Below are 20,747 nucleotides of genomic sequence, written 5' to 3'. Positions count from 1 at the left end.
GAAAATATGTAGGAGAGACCAAACAACATCTGTGCACCTGAATGAATGCACACCGAAAATCCATCAAAGACCAGAATACCCAATTACTTGTGGGGGCACATTTTTCACAAGTAAACCACTCTCTCTCCAATCTCTCAGTTCTAATCCTCAAAGGAAACTTACAAAACACTTCTCAGAGATGAGCCTATGAACTTCACTTCATCAGCTTTCTGGATACTAAAAATCATGGACCAGATATAGACATTGGATTTACAACACATTATAACCTGCCTGACATCTGACTCCCCAGGTACCTCTCCACTATTTAATCCCTCTTCTCCCCACCACCCGCAGCCTGTCTCTCACCCACTAACTCCTCAATTTACATCTTCACTGACTGCCTGTCTCACATGCATAACAGCCCAGCTGAGCCTCTAGTTTCTTTGTTTTTCATTCCATCCAGGAAGAGCACACACCAACTGCAGAAACTTCCTTAGCCTGATGAAGGGTTTTTAAACCCAAAAGCTTGCCAAATGTTCCAACTATTTAAGTTGGTTTAATAAAAGATATCAAATTCAGCCAAAGAACCTTGTCTGCCTTATCTCAGGTATCTCTCTCTCTACTTGGAATGAAAGTGAAGCTGAAAACTAATATACCCGTGTCGCAGAGCACTTAGGTGCCCATCTCCTATAAACAGTGGAAACTGCTAGGGAAAGAGCCCTAGCAGTGAGTGGGGAGCCCCAGCTGCTGGTTACCAGGGCAACCAGAGTGAACTAGTGGCCCATATTTGACAGTGGTCAGCTGACCAGAAGGGGCAGGGCTTGCCTCACATATAAACCCCAGGGCAGAGGCCAGGATGGCAGTTCCCTGCCAGCAGCCAAGGGGGAAGGAGCTCTCCCAGAGCAACCAAAGGGGAGAGGCCTGATTGCAGGTACAGCCTCTGATACTGGTGAGGGATGGAGCACCCGTGATGTGGCTTGGATGATGTTACAGCTGGGCAGCTTGAATTTATGTTATAGCCCAGGGTCTTATGTTTTGTTTGCTGTTTAAGACTGGTGGCTATTAGGGGATGAAGGAGGCCTCACAGGGGTCCCATGGCAGTGTGGGGAACCTGGCGCCAGAGAGGGCGCAGTGTGAGACAGGGCTGTGGACAGCCTGAGTGCTAGTGAAGGCGCAGCGTGAGCCAGGGCTACGGAGAGCCCAGGGAGGACCAGGGGGTCAAATTTATAACAAGGCCCAAACCGAACGACATCAGTTCCATCTGTGAGGCTTGGGGTGTGGTAAAGGGGTGGTTGGAGCCACGCATAGCACATAAGGCTAGGGTGCCCCAAAACAGCCATTGCAGAACGGGATCCACCAGGGGTCTGGGAGCCCATGGGGTCAGAGTGTACAGCAAACCATGTCTAAGAGGACATAAAGGCAGCCTCCCTAATATATATTTACCAGCAAAGAGGTAGTGGGAGAGAATCAAGGGTGCCCATTGGGCCAACTTGGCATGGTAAGGAGTTCTTGGGGAGATCACAGCCATCCTGCAGGACCCTGTCCCGTAACAACTCAAATTTTGAAAGTTACTCATTTCCCCAAAGTTCTGTTCTGCCACACAACTAGTTTACATAAATCAATTGTGAAAATATTTCCTTCTTTCTCTGAGGTATTAGCCAAAACATTACAGATTCACCTGCATGTCTCACAACATGAATATATTGGAATTATCTTTAAGACACTGGTGCACTCAAGAGGCCCTCAAGACTTTGATATATTAAAAGATAATGAAGCATGATATTTATTGATTAACTCATTTTGAAAGATTTTAGTTTTTCCTTTCAGATTTAGAATGAGATTTTCATAGGAACTTGAACTACAGTTGGTATTTTCAACAGGCATCTTATATAACACTGGCCAGTATCAAGAGCAAAATGTACTGGCAAGAAAAGATTAAACAAAGATGTAAATACTAATTTAGAATTGTTTAAAAATGCTTTCTTAGATGGCCCCAAACACCTTTAAATGCTACATTCATGTAGATGGCTTACTCACTTGAAAAAAAAACCATTTTGTTTAAGAAGGGAAGTGAAAATAGCAATTCCAAATAGAATTGTAAAAAGACTTAGCTAATGTAAAACCATTTGTTTATCAGCTGATAAACAAGACATACAAATCTGTACCTGCATACAAGTCAGAATTTCTGGAGTTTATTTTTTACACTGAAAAATGGTTCTGAATTGGAATGAGAATTTGACATTTCCCTCAGAAAAGAACTTTCTAAATTTTAATTTCAGATGATTCTTATAATTACAATTTTTCTAAAATGAAATATGATAGGTGGCTGCACCTGTGAGCAACCCTGGGGACTTCCCTGGAGTTGGAGGAATCCTACCCATGAATCAGGGAACCTGGAGGCCTTAAGACACCATTTTGAGCTTAGGTTCCCAGAGCTATTGGATTCCTGACCATTATGTCGGAAGCCCTGTATTTCAGCACGGCTGCCTCAGAACTGTAGCCCCTAGAACAGCACCTGTGAGCTGGGTTGGGCTGGAAGCAGACACATTTCTGATGGGAATATGGGCAAGTCTAAGGGGACTAGAAAACAGAAAATGTTATGTTTCACTGGATTAAGAAAAATATTAAACAAGGGTTAAGAAATATATGGAATTCTAAGATTGGTATAGTAACAATATAAGGACAATAAGGACTATAAACTTGTCAGTCATGATGCATGAGATGAAGAAACATTCAGTGAATATTTCTGTTATGTATTTGGAAAATAGCAGATTATAATATTCATTCTGGAACATGGCAACAACATTCTATTCCATCAGTAGGATAGAATGTTAAATAACAGCTATTAAAATTGAACATTTTATATCAGGGCACCAGAACATTTTAGATCAGGACTGGGTAAGCTGAGCCCAAGAATGTTAGAAGACATAGCTAAATGCCTGTCTGAATCAGTGTTGATTTTTAATGTTTGCTTTGGTTTTGTCTTTTTGGTTTTTTAAAATTTTTGAGAAGTTCCAGCAGACTGGAAGAAGGCTAATGTTATACCATAACTAATAAGCTAACTAAATGACATGGATAACCACTGAGACCAACACACAAATAATTTCCAAAACATTTTTCTTTTTTACTTGTCCCACTCTGATCTTGTTTTTCCACTCTAAGTTTTTCGAACTTCATCAACTTTGGAAAAGATAGGAAATAGATAAAAAGCAAAATGTAACAGTACAACTGTGACAAAAACTTACCCAAGTTACAGAAGTTTTGGAAATTTTCAGAGTAAAAAAGAAATAAAAGAATCAGAAAAAGTGTGCAACGAATGTCTTTGAAAGATCTCATCTTAATTGCTTTTACTGCAATTTATGAAGAAGAAGTAAAAGGGGAAAGGAAGGAAACAACACCTACCTCTTTCTGCACAAAATTCTAACACTTTGGAAATGCTGTATTTTCAAAATTCAAATGGCAATTCTGTTTAGTTTCATTTTGTAATTTTTTGAATGCAAAAGTGTGAGCGAAGGAAAATGTGCGTCTTAATTATATGCATTTAAGTATAAGAAGGTTCCATACAATTTAAAACTCTTAAAGGATTTTTTCAGTTCACTGTTTATAGTGAAGTACATTAACTAGCTACCTGTAACAAGATTTTCCTTCTATTGAAAAGAAATGCACACACACTTACTGTGGTAAATGAATTATATAGGTAATATATAGCCCAAGAAATAATCACAATGTAGTAAATATTTAGCCAAAAGGACAGGACAGCAGCAGCTAATCCGACACCTGCAGAGAAAAACACAACAAAGTGAACATTAGAGAATTGTAAATTATTCATAGCGATGTGTTTAACACCTTAATAATAGAACCCCTAGTGTTCTCTTGCACTAGAATACACCACTGGGGGCATTTGAAAGGCAAAAATCATTTAAGATGAAATTATATCATACTGAGTTATCTGTATTTATAGGACAAACATGTGTAACATATTAACAACAACAGTATAAATAAGTCACTGATTTTAAGCAATCTGCTTTTTGGCATAGGTATAATGGGTTATTTTTCAGAAGACTCACTAGGCAAAATGTAATCTGCAACCCCTTAATTTTTCAGGTCTTCTTGATATATAGAGAGAACTGTAGTAACTCAGCATTGGTAGCAAAATGAATAACTGTGGTGATCTATATCTGACTGAGAAGGTCATACCATTTTTTGCTGTATATGGATGGGAACATAGAGGTAGTGTAGAACACTTCATACTTCTGTAAAAGAAGTTGAAATTTGCTAAGTGCTAGGCAGAACTTGGTGATTTTAGATTTTACTGCTATCCCCAAACTATATTCCAGCATATGAAAAATTCACACAAGGATTTGCAGTGGAATGCAATTTGCAGTGGAATATGATGCATTCTCCATTGCACTCAAAAGCTTGTCTAAGTCTATTCCAACCTTGCAAGTGGTCCAATAAAAAATATCACCACAACAATCCTTGCCTTTCACCCAAACTAAATCACTAATTTATTCTGAGATTTTTTTCAAAAGTGTCTAAAAGATCTGGCTTCTAACTCTCAAGAATTGTAATTAACTGTAATGGGAGTGAACTATCCAGACCCTTAGTTCTCTCTGAAGGCTTCAGCAGCAATTTGGAAATGTAGACATTTCTTTTAAAAATTAACAACATGATAAATGAAGCAAAATTGCAACTGGTTCATAAATGCCTTTTGCAGCTGTCATGTGGAAAGGTGGGCATAATATACCTTTAAACATTGGAGCAAGCTTCCAAACTCCAAGGCCTCCTATAGACGTGTACTGGCCAAGGGAACATTCCAAAAGAAACAGCGGCACTCCAGCAAAAATTAATGTAAGGAAATATGGAATCAGGAATGCCCCTAAAACATATATAGGAAAGAACCATTACAATGGAAGATTACTGTCTATATCTTTATGACGTTTCCAGTATTTACCCAACAAATATAGAGCAAATTAACTTTGGCAAAATTTTTAAAATATAAAAATAGTGATTAACATACACAACTGTTCTTCTGAAAAACTAACAGTCCTAACTGGTAGAAAATATATGTAAAAAGGACTTCACTTAACACTATTGAATTACTTACTGTTAGAGTAACAACTTCCAACTAGTGCAATTTATATGGAACAATAAATTCTGGACCAATTTAAGCCCAAACTACTCCCAGGCACAAAGTATACACATGTGCCCAGGACAGCAGCGGTCTAAGCCAGGGTGAATCAGGCGGGGGGACAGTTCTAAGGACTAGGTGGCATTGTGGGGCAGCAGAGTGGCTGCTTGGGGCATGAGAATGCTGAAAGTGCAGAACCACATGGCTAGGTGGCAGGCAGGAATCTGGTCCCCAGTTGGCTGGGCTCACTGGGCATAATTTAGGCCTATGGACAGCATCTACATCTGCCTTTAATTGCAATAAATTACCCTGGTGTGAGATAGTACTTTCTCCAATAGTACTACCTTATGCCAGCATAAATTAGTTTACTGCAGCCTAATACCATTGCATATGTAGATGGTGATGCTTTACAGCACAGCTAATTAGTCTACTTTGCAGTAAAGTGCATGCGTAGACATAGCCAGGATCAGGAAAACAACTGGATCTGGCAAGCTGAGAATCATGCTAGCATGGGAAAGCTCAGAGGAGGCATAAACCACTCTTGTTCCATTCTCTCATATATTCAGTCTAGATCTATTCAATCTAGAGGGATGGGGAAGAAACCTGAGTGTAAGGTGCTCCAATGATGCTCAGGTGCCCTATGATCCTTTAAGGATACTTGTCAATGGGCAAATATTAGGACAAACCCCTGGCTCCTATTGGTTATAGCAGAACATAAAGCAGTATCATATGCCCTCAGTATCAGGAAGGTGTAAGTGGCTTTATAAAGGTACTATTCCTTTGTTGCCAAGCAAAGAAACATTATTTTTGTATCATTATAGACAGGACAACAGTTACTAGAAGCATATGTTTTAATGATCAGACACCCTTCTTATTTTAAATTCAAATTGAAAATACTTTGCAGGCCAAAAGTCTCAAATAAAACATGTACCTCCACCATTCTTGCCACAAAGGTATGGAAATCGCCACACATTCCCTAAACCAATGGCATAACCAACACAGGACATAAGAAAGTCAAATCTTCCTTTCCAGGTGTCTCTGTCAGGAATATCTGATTTCTTCTTCTGCACTTTCACCACCAAGGTTTTAGGTTTATCATTGGTGATTGAAGCATCACTAACTTCAGTTGAGATTTGTCCATCTGCAACTTTTGTTCCATTCGTTGCCATGTCTCTGGGCTTAGCTGGAGTGGCTCTAGCAGCCGGGCGAGAAAATTCAGCACCAGTCCACGTGGACAGCAGCTTTGCGGCTCTTGATTACTCAACTAGGGGGTTAAGGGTTTTGTAAAAAGATAATCCTGGTATGGTTTATGATCCAGCTAGAAATTCTGTAATCAGCTTCTCTATTAATCTGCAAAATACAAAATCAGAAATATAATTCAGAGGTGCTTCAATGGTGACTTCTTACTTGAGGTCTACTTCAAAGCCCACTCATTTCAGTGGAAAGTTTTTCCCTTGTACTGGGGCATAGTTGCAAAAGTAGCCTTTATAAGAGTGTTCTATTTAAGATCATGACCCCACCATGTAGATATTTTTCTGTTGATTCTGTGAGAGCAAAAACACAAGCAAAACAGTAGTACCAAGCAAACATGAAACCAGAGCAATATATTCTGTATGTTCTGCTCCAGATTTCACATTTGTCTATAAATATTTATCAAATAAGACAGGGCATCATTGCCTTCTACTGAAAGTGACAATGCAGATTTAACACATCTCATGCTTCAAGAAAAGACAACATTCAATAAGGCTCTTTTAGCCTCATTGAAGAAATACATGTTTAACAAAAGCATCATAGCCTTTAATTAGAATTCAGGACAGTTTCTCTGAAGAAGGTAGGAACTTAGCTTGGCAGGGACCCAATATTTCTGTAGCCTCATGCATAATTCTGTTCCTTGGCACAATGGATCAATAATGAAGTGAGAACATTAATAGCTGGAAAGGGAAAGAGCTCCATCCTTCCAGTTTTAACAAATTAGTATAATTCTACATGGAAGACTACCACGCTCTGGGATGTGTGCTGAAGGAGATGGGCGCACAGGTGGTTTTCTCTTCTATCCTGCCAGTGAGTGGATGAGGCAGACGGCATGAAATGTGCATCGCGGAGACCAACTGGCGGCTACAGGAATGGTGCTTCGAGGAGGGCTTTGGCTTCCTCAGCCATGACTGGCAAATCATGATGAGAGATGTGCTGGGATGGGATGGGCTCCACCTTTCCCCTAAAGGTAAGTGTGTGTTGTTTTCTAGGTTGGCGGACCTCCTCCGGTGGGCTTTAAACTAGGTTCGTTGGGGGAAAGGGAAGATGAGGGCAGAGGAAACATCAGACTGCCAGACCAAACAGCACCCACAACTACAGCCCAGCCCAGACCAACGAGTGAAGCAAATAAACAGGTAAGAGATAGGGGCCAGGGTAACGCTGGAACTAGGGGGTCAGTACACACATCCACAGGAGGCCTCAAATGCCTCTACACAAATGCTCGTAGTATGGGTAACAAGCAGGAGGAACTCACCCTCCTGCTGGCTGACACCAGCTTGGACGTAGTGGGGATTATGGAAATGTGGTGGGACTCAACGCATGATTGGGTGGTGAATGTCAAGGGCTATAGGCTGTACAGGAGGGACAGGATAGGAAAGATAGGTGGGGGCATGGAACTCTATATCAAGGAAGAATACATATCCTCGTCAATTAGCAAGGAGTCAGGGGAGGGGCTCTCTGAAGTGCTTTGCGTTACAGTACAAGGCAGTCAAGGGGAAAGAGACTTAATGGTGGGAGTCTACTAAAGACCTCCCAACCAGGGAGAAGAACTTGACCAGGAATTCTTGGATCAGCTCACAGAGGTAGTGAAAGCTAAGGATGTGATAGTCATGGGGGACCTGAACTTTCCGGACATCTGCTGGGAAGAGCAGTCAGCCAGCTCTGAACGCTCACGTAGGTTCTTGGCCAGAGTACAGGACCTCCATCTAACCCAGGAGGTGCAAAGCCCAACCAGGGGAGACGCCTTGTTGGACCTAGCGCTGGCCACAGGTGATGACCTGGTGAGGGGGCTGCGGGTGCTCGACCACCTGGGCGACAGCAATCATCGCCTGCTGGAATTCACCATCCAGCGCAAGGTGGCAGAGGCATGCAGTAAGGCAGCGGCCCTAGATTTTAGGAGGGCAAACTTCAATGAGCTAAGGAGGATAGATGGAGAAGCGCTGAGGTCCCGGAGGGGAGGGGAGCCAGGTGTCCAAGGAGAGTGGTCGCTCCTTAAGGAGACGATCCTCCAAGCCCAAAGGAAGGTAATCCCAATGAGGAGCAAAGGGAGCAGGAGAGCACACAAGCCTCCGTGGCTCACCAAAAGCATCCAGGAATGTCTCCTTGCTAAATAGGAGGCTTACACCCAATGGGAAGAAGGGGTCATCACCAGGGAGGACTATTCTGTAGTTGCTCTGGGATGTAGGGGGGTAGTTAGGAAGGCCAAGGCGGAGATGGAACTGGGACTAGCTTCCCAGATTAAGGACAATAAGAAGTCCTTTTTTAAATACGTAGGGGTAAAAAGAAGGTCCCGGGTAATGTGGGGCCCTTGCAGGACGCGTTGGGAAACTTGGTCATCACACCAGATGGCAAAGCTAACATGTTTAACGATTTCTTTGCCTCCGTCTTCCTAAGTAGGGACCAGAACAGGCACCTCCCTGCTGGGCCCCCCTCGGGCCCCGGGGGAGGCACACCTGGGCCACGGGTTAGCGAGGATTTAGTTAGGAAGCTTCTGGAGGGGTTGGATGTATTCAAGTCAGCCGGCCCAGATGATCTCCACCCTAGAATTCTAAAGGAACTGGCCGAGGTCATTGCAAGTCCCCTGGCACAGCTTTCCAAGCACTTGTGGTGCTCTGGTGAGGTACCGGACGGAGGACTGGAAGAGGGCCAACGTGGTTCCCATCTTCAAAAAAGGCAGGAAGGAGGACCCGGGAAACCTTTGGCGGGTTAGTCTTACCTCGATCCTAGGCAAGCTGTTCGAGAAAATTATGCTGGCACAGATCCAGGAGGGGCCAGCAGGGGACTGCATGCTTAAGGGCAACGAACACGGATTCATCAGTGGAAGGTCCTGTCAGACCAACCTGGCGGCCTTTTACAATCAGATCACCAGATCATTAGATGCAGGGGTAGCAGTGGACATAGTCTTCCTGGACTTCCAGAAGGCTTTTGACACTGTCTCTCACCCCATTCTCATTAAGAAACTGGGGGGCTGTGGTGTAGACACCCACACAGACAAATGGGTTGCCAACTGGCTGGTGGGCCACACCCAGAGAATGGTAGTGGATGGGTCCTTCTCAACCTGGAAGGACGTGGGCAGTGGGGTTCCGCAGGGCTCGGTCCTCGGGCCCGCACTGTTCAGCATCTTCATCAGTGATTTGGATGAGGGCGTAAAAAGCACCCTGTTCAAATTTGCTGATTACACTATGGTGTGGGGTGACATGGGCACACTGGAAGGATGTAACAGGCTACAATCAGACCTAGACAGGTTACAAGGGTGGGCGGATGAGAATAGGATGGGTTTCAACTCAGACAAGTACAAGGTGATGCACCTCGGGAGGAATAACCGGCACCATACCTACCGGTTAGGGAACTCCCCTCTTGTCAGCACGGAGGCGGAAAAGGATCTTGGGGTCATCATTGACTCCAAGATGAACATGGGCTGGCAGTGTGGGGAGGCAGTTAGGAAGCCCAACAAATGCATCTCGAGCAGGTCCAAAGAGGTGATCCTCCCCCTCTATGCAGCACTGGTCAGGCCGCAGTTGGAGTACTGCATCCAGTTCTGGGTGCCGCACTTCAAGAGGGATGTCGACAGCATTGAGAGGGTCCAGAGGAGGGCCACTTGTATGATCAGGGGGCAGCAGGGCAGGCCCTACAAGGAGAGGCTACGGGACCTGAACCTGTTCAGCCTCCAAAAGAGAAGGCTGAGGGGGGATCTTGTGGCCTGTTATAAACTAGTCAGGGGGGATCAGCAGGCATTGAGGGAGTCCCTGTTCCCCTGAGCACTGCCAGGAGTGACCAGGAATAATGGTCACAAGCTGGGAGAGGGTAGGTTTAGGTTAGATATCAGGAGGCGCTACTTCACTGTCAGGGTGGCTAGGGTCTGGAACCAACTTCCAAGAGAAGTGGTGCAGGCTCCTACCCTGGGGGTGTTTAAGAGGAGGCTGGATGAACACCTTGCTGGGGTCGTTTGACCCCAGTATTCTTTCCTGCCATGGCAGGGGGTTGGACTTGATGATCTGCTCAGGTCCCTTCCGACCCTAGAAACTATGAAACTATTTAAAATGTTAAAGTAGAACTGCCATATTAATTATATCCTCTTAAGGAAGCCATCATCCCCACTGTCACCATGAAAATATGACCTTTTCTAAAGACAAGTATTGGCCTATTATCATCATCATCACTAATAAGAAAAGCAAGAACAACAACTTGTATTTTGCAATGACAATTTACATCCATAAGGCTCCCATAGGTATTTGTGAATGGTGGACTAGCCTGAACCACAAGCCTCATCCTGGGCTAAGGTAAGTCATACATATATATTCTTACAGTTAACTGCTAACATGCAGTATGCAAGATGGCTTACAATACCTGCACTATTTGGCTGTTTGGGTAACAGTCCATAATACTGCAACCTCATTTTTAAAATATTATTAGTATGAATTGCAATTTTGGGTCTTTTTAACACTTGTTAGTACTAAATTAGTCATTCCATATAACTTTACTAAGCTTGATTATGTTTGGTGATCTCAGAACACAAAGGGGGAGAAAAGAACATTTTTAAAAATAACTTGGACACCACCAGTTAAATACTAAGCACCTATGACTCCCATGACTTCAGTGACTCCAACTGGACCAGCACTTTTATTGTTGCGCTCTCCCATATTGTACATCAATGCATCATTGGAAAATAGTGTATCATTGTAATGAGTAGTGTTATAATGTATTCAGTTAATTTACAATATTTAAAACCAATAAAAGCAACAATTTGTCACTATGGTTATTTGAATGTTGCCTTCAGAAAGGTGATACATGTTGTGACAATATGAGTGGTACTCATTGGGAAAAGCCCAGACACAAATGCCTAAAATAAGGGACGAGAAAGAGTTTGTCATACAGTGTGGATTATACTACCAACAGAAATTTAAATGAGTTTAAGGCCTCAGTTATAAAGAGTGCTTTTCTGCCACTTCTCAGCTGCACCGTGCTGCTTTTTCTCTTTGATCTGGGACCATATCCAAGAATAGGGAATTAATTTGAAATGTGATGAGAAATCACCTGAGAGTTTGCTGAAAAAGGAGAGAATCCAATGAAAAATTACACTTACTAATAATTATTTTGGTTGCATTATATTCTTTTCCCACTATGATGTGGGACTTACACTAGGAAATATCAGCCATTTACATTCTCTTCTTATTCAATGCTCCTTCTGAGTCACAGCTAAATTCTCTTGTTTTTACATATATCTGGCATTTTATTTACTATGTTTCATATCAGGGCTGGCCAGCTATTTGAGCTAGAGGGCTACTTAATGAGTTTTATTGAGCTGTTAATGTTATATTTAAAAAAATTCAAAGCTTTATATGGAAAGAAATTATTTTTATTGGAATGCTTGTAAAGACAATACACAATAGCATGTACTTCCCTTATTGTTTGTTTAAATTAAGGGAAAAAATGAAGGCACTGAAAACTGTTGACACACTAATTTTAGCTCTCTCAAAGAACTGCATGATATGCTGTGGTTGTCCACTCATCTCTCTCAACAGAGTTTATCTCTCTTCCACTGAGGTCATTGTACTACCTTCACTTTCACTGTCACTATCTGTAGAATCAGTTGCACTACTTATTAGTTTCACTTCAGAATCAGATTGAGGCAAATCTGATTCAGAACTATTTGAACCACATTCTCTTTTGCTGAAGGATGGTTTTACCAATGAGTCTATGGGCAAGGACAACTTATCATCACACTGCATCTTCATCACTAATTGTACTTCTGACTGATTCTCCAGAAGCAAGAGATTTTGAAAAACAGAAAAAGCTTAGTGGTGCCTTCATTTATTAGTCTATTCCTCTTTTTTGTCTTGATTGAGGTGAAAGCTTTCCAGTTCCATTAACAAGAAGCTGCTGTTGGTGGAATGCTTAGGATCCTTAGAACAATGCTGGATAACAGTCAGGTGTAACAGTATTCCTTCCACCATGTGAGAAGAGGCATATTCTCTGCTGCCTGCTAAATGATGTCATTGCTCCAAAGTTTTTCTTTTGTTCAGTAGTTGGCAATGTCTGTCCTCATGGCTATTTCATCAATGTTGGGGACATTCTTAGCTACTTCCATAATTGTACTGAGAGCAGTAGATAATTCATCTTCTGATAAATGTTGTCCTCTGTGTTGAAGATCCAAAAGGTTTACTGTCAGGTGAACCCGATGAGAGACAAACTCAGATCTCTTAGTAAACATTTGTGTTACTATTACTACTTTTTTGGATAGAGTTGAAGAAGGCAAAAGCTCAAATAGATTTTCATTCAGTTATCTGAATATCTCTGGAATATTTGAAAGGCCAGTTGTATCTCTTTCAAGTTTCTTGATAACCACTGAAACTGGTAGTAGCAAATCAAATGCTCCCAGAATACATGGTTGTCGATAATCTGCTTCTGAATGTTCACGGAAATAATCTGGGATACTGTCATCTATTGAAGTACACAACAGTTCTTTTTGCATAACAAACCATGTAAGTAGTTTGTAGCTGAGCCCCATCTAGTTTCTCCTGGCAATAAAAGTGTATTTTCTTTCCCCTGCTTCTCTTTCTGTAATTTCTTCAAAGTCTGATTAGCAACATGACGATTGCTGAATACTGTGAAGAGAGAGTAAACAGAGCCCCCGGAGTGCTTTATGTGCTAGGCAGATGAGACTAAGGGAGGAAGAGTGGCCAGCAGTGACAGAGAGGGAAAACGAAAGCAAACAGAGCTTACAGCATAAGCAGATGGCAAGGCTGCAGCTGGAGACCAGAGAAGAGAAAAAGGAATCACAGCAACACTTCTGGAGCAGCTTCTCACTTCAGATTGGAGGAGGGAAGCTTCCAGGAGGTATTTCCGGCCCTGGAGAGGGTCAGAGAGGGTTGATTCCCTGAAAGCTTCTGAGCGGAGTGGCTGAACATTCCTGCAAGCAGGTACTGCTGACCCTGCCAGAGAAACACTATGGGAGTGACCAAAAAGAGGAGGCATGCCTACATGAGGATTTTGAAAAATCCTGAAATGGAGTAGCTGCTGAAGGTTCCAGAGGGAAGCAAGAAAGACTTCCTTCTAAGGTTAGCGCCACCCTGATGGGGCTTTGTTTTGCTCAGAAGAGAGATCCTACCAAGGACTGTGTATGCTCACTAGTAGACCTATGTGGATCTGTAATGAGCAGCATTAGATCGACTGTTCTTTTTAATATGAGAGATTGATCCCAAAGTAAAGGGGACACGGACTGGCTCTAAAGAGAAACTGGAGCAGCTGTGTTTGGGGTGTTTGAGACTAGGCTATGGCCATCCCTTGGATGGAGGTATGTGTCGGACTAAGATGACAGTCATCCAGGTGGCAGGCTACAGAGGGCTGGGCATTAGAGAATTGGGCAGCATCAAACCAAGCTGAAGAGAAACTTCAAATTCTATCCTGGAGTGGCTAGAGTGGGGTAGAGGGGAGGTTTGCATCCCCACAGAAGACAGAGATTGAGACCTGAAGGATCATCTTGGGGTATTGCCTCCTATTAACATTGTATGAACACAGTCATGGCAGGAGAGAAAAGTTAGATCGGTCTTCTGGCAGACTGGGTGATCCGAGATTAAGGTCGATCCTGTCACCACCTGTAGGTAAATGAATTCTTAGCAGTAGCAGTAAGTTCTACAATACATACAGTTATTGCAAATACCTTCACAATAACTTTGCAGTTTGCCAATATTGTCTTTACTGTATGGATTTCATAGACATTAGGGCTGGAAGGGACACTGGAAGATCGAGTCCCACCCCGTGCCCCGGGGGCTGGAATTCAGCTGGGGTCATAGGATCCTAGCAATAAAAACATCCAGGTTTCTCTTGAAGGCGTTCAAAGTAGGTGCTTGAACCACCACTGATGGCAGGGTATTCCAGACCTTGGGGGCTTGGACACTAAAGAAGTTCTTCCTTATGTCCAGCCTGAAACAGCCTTGCAGGAGTTTATAACCATTTGACTTTGTCATCCCTTGGGGCATTCTGGTGAACAAACGTTCCCCCAGATCCTGGTGAACACCCCTTAAAAACTTATAGGTGGCCATCAGATCACGCCTGAGCCTGCGCTTTTCCAGGCTGAAGAGTCCCATAGCTGTCAGCCTTTCGTCATAAGGGCTGTTTTCCTGACCTCTGATCATGCATGTGGCTCTCCTCTGGACTCTCTCAAGCTTCTCCACATCCTTTTTGAATTGTGGAGCCCAAAACTGGCCGCAGACCTCCATATGCAGCCTCACTAAGGCCGAGTACAATGGGAGAATGACATCCTGGGATTTGCTTGAGAAGCATCTATGGATGCAAGCCAGGGTGTTGCTCTCTTTACTAGCTGCAGCATCACACTGAAGGCTCATGTTCATCTTGTGGTCAATCCTGACCCCCAAGTCCCTCTCGTCTGTAGTGCTAGTCAGCATAGCACTGCCAAGCCTATACGCATGCTGCAGGTTTTTCCTCCCAAGGTGGAGAACCTTGCATTTTTTGTATTCAATATAATGTATTCACACTTATTATGTCCTTTGCCAGAAGATTCAGCCTGTGAGCAAGACAACCAAATACTATTAAATGAATATACTTTGCTGTTCATATTTGACATGCAGCTTTCATGTTACTCACATTATCAGTTACCAGGGTTTGTACCCTGGAGAGACCTACACTTTCAGTCTCTTCACTCAGTAATTTGGTATGTATTCACCTGTACGACAAGAAGATTTGGTAGCAATTGCTTTCAATAATAATAATAATAATAATTGGTTCAGGTGTTACTAACATAATGTTCAATAAAGGATTTTCTTGTATATCAGTCCATCCATCTGACATCAGAGTCAGTGATTCTGGTTGACCAATCTGTAGAATAAGTATTGTTTCAACTCTGTTATGCTCTCTATCTGAGACAGGATGTGGTAAGCGATAATGTGATGGTAACTTATATGATGGGAAAATTAGCTTGTAATGTTCCTTCCAGTATTGATGTTCAGTTATGGAAAGAGGTGTACCACTTGCAAATATAGCTTGAGCTAATATCTCAGTTGCTTTTTCTTGATCTTCTTTAACATTTTGTCCACAAAGCTTGATTAAAAACCTTGACTGTCTTGAACAACTACTCATGGTGGATCACATATCTGCTGACAGTGATCTTGAAAGTGAAGATCCTGCTGCTTCTTCCCCTAGACCTGGCAGCTCAACATTTTCATTTTCCATTTTTTGCAAATCTGCTATTTCACTTGCAGTACCAAGTTCCTGCAACCAAAGCTGGAAAAGATTTTATTTATTTTAGCCTATTCTATTCTGGCTTCTTCCATCAGAAGGAGAAGGAGAAGTTGCAGAGAGCATACTTCCCCCCACCCTGCAAGAAAGAACACTCTGCTCAACTTGCTTTTCAGTTGCCCTGGGACTGCAGAACCAAAGGGAAGTATAGTCTGGCCACAGCCATCGGTGAGAGGACTAAGCTTGATCTGCTGGGTTGAAATAGTTAGCTATTTATCTATTATGTAATTTAAAATATATATTGTAATGCATAAGCCACTTTGGGTGCTTAGTGCAAGAAGAAAAGCAGGATACAAACATTATTAAATAAGTAAATAAATAATAGTCCAGAGTTGCATTAACAACTTTTTAAAATTATGTTTTAACAATATAGAGCTAGTCTGTACTGTGAATTGTTTAACATCTTAATTTGTTTACTTACATAGGATTCCTGAAGTAGACTTTTCTCAGCTAATGTTGTTCCACCACTTGGTTGTATTAGTTTTCTGTATATGGCTTGTACTCTTTCAGAACAGTTTCTACACGTTTCTTCATTCTTGTTGCATTGTTAGCATACTCTGTCCTGCAATGCTTACATGTACCAACTTTCTACCTTCTTTCAGTGGCTTGAACTTCACCATAATGATGCCACACAATAGTGGTTTTGTTTTTTTTTTCTGATTAGGCATTGTTATGACTATTTCAAAGCAAAAGCACTAAAAAACTAATAGTTCTTATGCAAACACTTCCAACTTTCCCAACTCAAGGAAAAAAATGAGATACTGCTGAACTGAAAGTGAAACAAAAATTAATCACAGTTTTAGTTTTGGGTTTGCTTTCACTTGTAGTATAAGACGAGATAAGAATTTTAGCTTTGGTTTTGATTTGACCTGCACAGCCAATTAGATGAATTCATAACTTGATTTTTGGTTTGGATTATTATGTGAGTGTATTTACCCTCCTGTTTACAAATCAATAAAACATATATGTACTCTCTCTCACACTTCCTAGGGATAATCACCTGAAAAACATTAATTACAACTCTCACAGATTCATAGATAGTACAGCTGGAAGGGACCTCGGAAGATCGTCAGGTCCTGCCCCCTGCACCATGCAAGAAAGACAACTGGGGTCAGGTGACCCCAGTAAGGTGACCATCCAGTCTCCTCTTGAAGATTTCCAGGGTAAGTGATTGTACAATCTCTAGAGGGAGCTTATTCTACAGTCTGGACACCCTAGTTGTGGAGTAGTTTTTCCTAATGTTGAACCTGAAACAGTCTTTCAGGAATTTGTGCCCATTACACCAAGTTTTCCCCTCAGGTGTCCTAGTGAACAATTGTTCACTGAGTCCCCTTGATGTAAGCCTCCGATGTAGTGATATGCTGCTACCAAGTCCCCTCTCAGTCTTCTTTTTTTCAGTCTGAAGTCCCAGATCACTCAGACTTTCCATGTATGGCTTGCTGCACAAGTCTCTGATCATACAGGTGGCCCTTCTCCATACTTTCTCAAGCTTTACCTCATCCTTGGTAAGGTGTGGTGCCCAGAACTGGAGGTAGTCCTCCAGCTGCAGTCTCACCAATGCTGATTAGAGTGGAAAAATCACTTCTTTGGTTTTGCTGGAGATACATTGATTGATGTATGCCAGGGAATTGTTATCCCTGCTGGCTACAGCATCGCACTGCTGGCTCATGTTCATGCTGTGGTCTATTATTACCCCCAGGTCCCTTTCTTTTGTAGTGCTAGCCAGGCTGGCATTGCCAAGGTTGTAGGTTTGCAGGGGATTGTTCATCCCCAGGTGGAACACAATTTCATCTGGTTCTGGTCTGTCCAATTTACAAGCCTATCTAGGTCCGCCTGTATCTGCAGCCTATCTTCAAGCCTGACCATGTTTCCCAATAACTTGGTATTGTCCATGAACTTGTCCAGTGAGCTCTTCACCCCCACATCCAAATCATTGATGAAGATGTTGAATAGCACTGGACCACGCACTGACTCCTGCAGGGCACCACTAGCCACTTCACACCAAGATGACACAGATCCATTTATCAGAACTCTCTGGGTCCTACATGACAGCCAGTTTCCTACCCACCTGACTGTCTCGCAGTTGAGCCCACAGTTTTCCAATTTTCTCATGAGAACTTCATGGGAGACCAGATTGAAAGCTTTTTGGAAGTCAAAGTATATAATGTCAACCTCCTCTCTCTTATGCAAGTGGGGAGTCACCTGATCATAGGAGATGTGGTTAGTAAGATAAGACATGCCCACAATGAAGCCATGCTGGCTGTCATTCAGAAACCTACCTTCTGCAAGCCTGTTGCACATTGACTCCTTAATGATTTTTTTCCAGGATTTTCCCTGGGAAAGAAGTTAGGCTAATTGGCCTATAGTTAACTGGGTCCTCCTTCCTCCCCTTCTTGAAGATGGGCACATTGGCCCTCTACCAGTCCTCCCGGTCCTTCCCAGAGCACCACAAGTTTTGGAAGAACTTGACCAGGGGTTCCATAATGGCTTCAGCCAACTCTTTCAGCACTCTCAGATGAACTTCATCCAATCCTGCTAACTTATATACATCCAATTTCTTTAACTGATCATACACCAGTTCTACAGCAATAGTAGGAAGGCGGTCATTTGAACCTTGCTCATTCTGTACCCTAGCTGATGTGGTTTTCCCCTTGGCCCAGTGAAAGACCAAACCAAAGTATTCATTTAGGAGTTCAGTTTTCTCCTCAGTGCCAGTGACTAGCAGTACTGAGTTGTTGAGCAATGGCCCCACACTCCCATTCATTTTCTTTCCATTCCCTATGTACCTAAATAAGGACTTCTTGTTGTCTTTGATTCCCATTGCTAATTTTAGTCCAGTCACTGCCTTAACTTTGATGATCTGATCCCTATAGTTGCAGACCATTGCTACATAGTCCTCCACAGGGCTGTCCCTAGCTTCCAGTGATTGTACGCCTCTTTCTTCTTTCTTAAGAGGACCATGATTTCCCTGTTTAGCCAAGAGGGCTTCCCAGTCCTTTTGCTACATTTCCTCCACATGGGAATGGACTTCCTTTGTGTTTCAAGGATTGTGTTCTTTAGGAATGACTACTCTTCATGCACTCCTTTTGCCTTCAGTGACTGTTCCCTCAGTACATTCCCTACTAGTGACCTGAGCTTGTTTAAATTTGCATTTTTGCAGTCCAAAACTTCACGACCGCTATCTAATTTGCCTGCCTTGTGACAGACCATGAATTTAATGGTTTCATGGCTGCTATCATTCAGGCTGCCCTCTATGTTAACATCAGTCACCAGATTGTCTCCTTTGGCCAGGACCAAGTCTAGAAAAGCATTACCTCTGGTTGGCCCATGCATCTCCTAAGTCAGGAAAAGCTCTTTGATGCAGGTCAGGAACGAATGTGACTGATCCGGCTTGGCTGAGTGTTCCTCCCAAGAGATGACCGGATAATTGAAGTCACCCATGATGACCATGTCTCTTGCCTGTGCAGCCTCTGTTACTTCTCAGGTGAACTCTAGATCAAGTTCCTCACCCTGGTTTGGTGGTCTGTAGTATACACCTACAGTTAGATCTCTCTTGCTGTGCCCTCCCAACTCCCCCCCCCCAGCTTTACCCAGAGGGTTTCAAGCCGTCATTTTTGGAGCCAATGTCTGCCCCCAAGGAGGTGTACTAATCCTTCACATAGGAAGCTGCCAAGCTTGCCCAATATTGTATTGGCATACATTCATTGTTACTAATGAATTTTATGAAACAATGATTTTTTTAATAAATGTTAAATCTCCCACGGAAAACTAAAGTACTGAAAAATTTTGTTCTTCACATCTCTGACCCAACATATTTGATTCTTTTTCCCATTGCATCCCATGCTAACTAGCAGTTTCTATTTATTGCAGAAATCAGGTCACTGATGATACTTATGACCAGCTTTCTGTACATGTGTGCTACAAACATTCATTTTGCTTTTCAGGCATGGAGATTTTCTTTTGTTAAACATAGCTAGGATTGTATTCATTTTATTTATAAACATTTCTAGTCCAGGAAACATGAATAGTATTTTAAATAATACTCTACACAACAAGAGAACACATTAGATAGTTTACAGATAAGTAGGTGTGATCAATCACAGCCTCTTCAGGGTAATAGTCATTTCACTTATGATTTTGTCCCCTTCCAACAATTTCTGGTTTTTGCCATAAGCTCAGAGCAGGGGTATATTCTGCAAAGTGGCTCCTAAATTTGCTTTTGTAGCTTGTGTGCTTATCTGTATTTCAAACAAGCAAATCCCTTGCTCCCTACATTCATATGCAAAGTTTAGATACCTGTACAACTAATGTACTGATTTGCATCTACAAACAATGCTTGTACATGGAAATGTTTGCTTCTGTGAATGCAAAAAAATGTTGGCTCCTCTCCATTCAAAACTGGGGCTTGGATTCTGAAATGTTGGCCTTACTCATCTGGAATGTATTATAAAGATTCATGGAGTCAAAAGACACATAGCACCCATAATACTGGGGCAAATGTATAATTTGTTATCACCACCTACTGGTGGAAATATAGAACTGCAACTATTTCTTTGCTTGTTTGATTTACACCAACGAGATATTTGATAGCAGCCAGGGTTTTATTGCTCGTTCTAATTTGCTCTTGTTCAATGATACTGGAGTGCAAATTGGGACTTCCATTTAGGCCATACTTTCTTTGTCAAAAACTCATAAAATTCTAAAATACTGAGAAGACTGAGTGTTCTGAGAGAGAAAAAAAACAAGTAAAGTCTCATTCAGGTAGTTAACATGAGATTTGTCATCATTCTTCCCTCTTGGACACATTGTACTTTGCATATCAGAAAGGAGGTGAAGAAATAAGGATGTTTGTGAAGGAAGCCTGTAATGCTATTCTCTGGGCTCAAGCCTCAAGCTCCCATTAAATTCTGCAAGAGCTCTGGCTGTAAAAGGATGGCACAGGGATCCGCTGTGCATGGAGAGATTTATGCCCTTTGTGGTGTACAGAGGAATTTGGCCCAATGTCAAAACTGAACTTGATGAGAATTTGTAGCTGCTAGTGAAGTACCCACATGCAGCAAAAGAGCACCTAATGGGGATTCTCCAAACACTTTCTATGAAGATTGACATCCAAAACATTTTTCAAAGAGAT

At 42.3% G+C, this 20,747-nt stretch overlaps 1 protein-coding gene across 1 annotated transcript in view; it reads right to left on the bottom strand.

The window, feature by feature from the left end:
* The window catches only part of SLC6A1 (solute carrier family 6 member 1), a 153,809-nt gene that overhangs the window by 47,344 nt on the left and 85,718 nt on the right, over positions 1-20,747 (bottom strand). The window contains exons 2-4 of the mRNA XM_090021898.1: positions 6,042-6,460; positions 4,727-4,858; positions 3,656-3,756 (exon numbers count right to left, since the gene is read on the bottom strand). Of these exons, the coding sequence (XP_089878024.1) occupies positions 3,656-3,756; positions 4,727-4,858; positions 6,042-6,279 (471 nt within the window). The 5' untranslated portion in view covers positions 6,280-6,460. The remainder of the gene's footprint in view (positions 1-3,655; positions 3,757-4,726; positions 4,859-6,041; positions 6,461-20,747) is intronic.

The sequence above is a fragment of the Crocodylus siamensis genome, chromosome 11, assembly GCF_052110815.1.
Source record: "Crocodylus siamensis isolate JL-2025a chromosome 11, ASM5211081v1, whole genome shotgun sequence".
NCBI classification, from domain to species: Eukaryota; Metazoa; Chordata; order Crocodylia; family Crocodylidae; genus Crocodylus; species Crocodylus siamensis.
The sequence above is the reverse complement of the archived record's forward strand: the minus strand, read 5'-3'. Positions and strand labels throughout refer to the sequence as shown.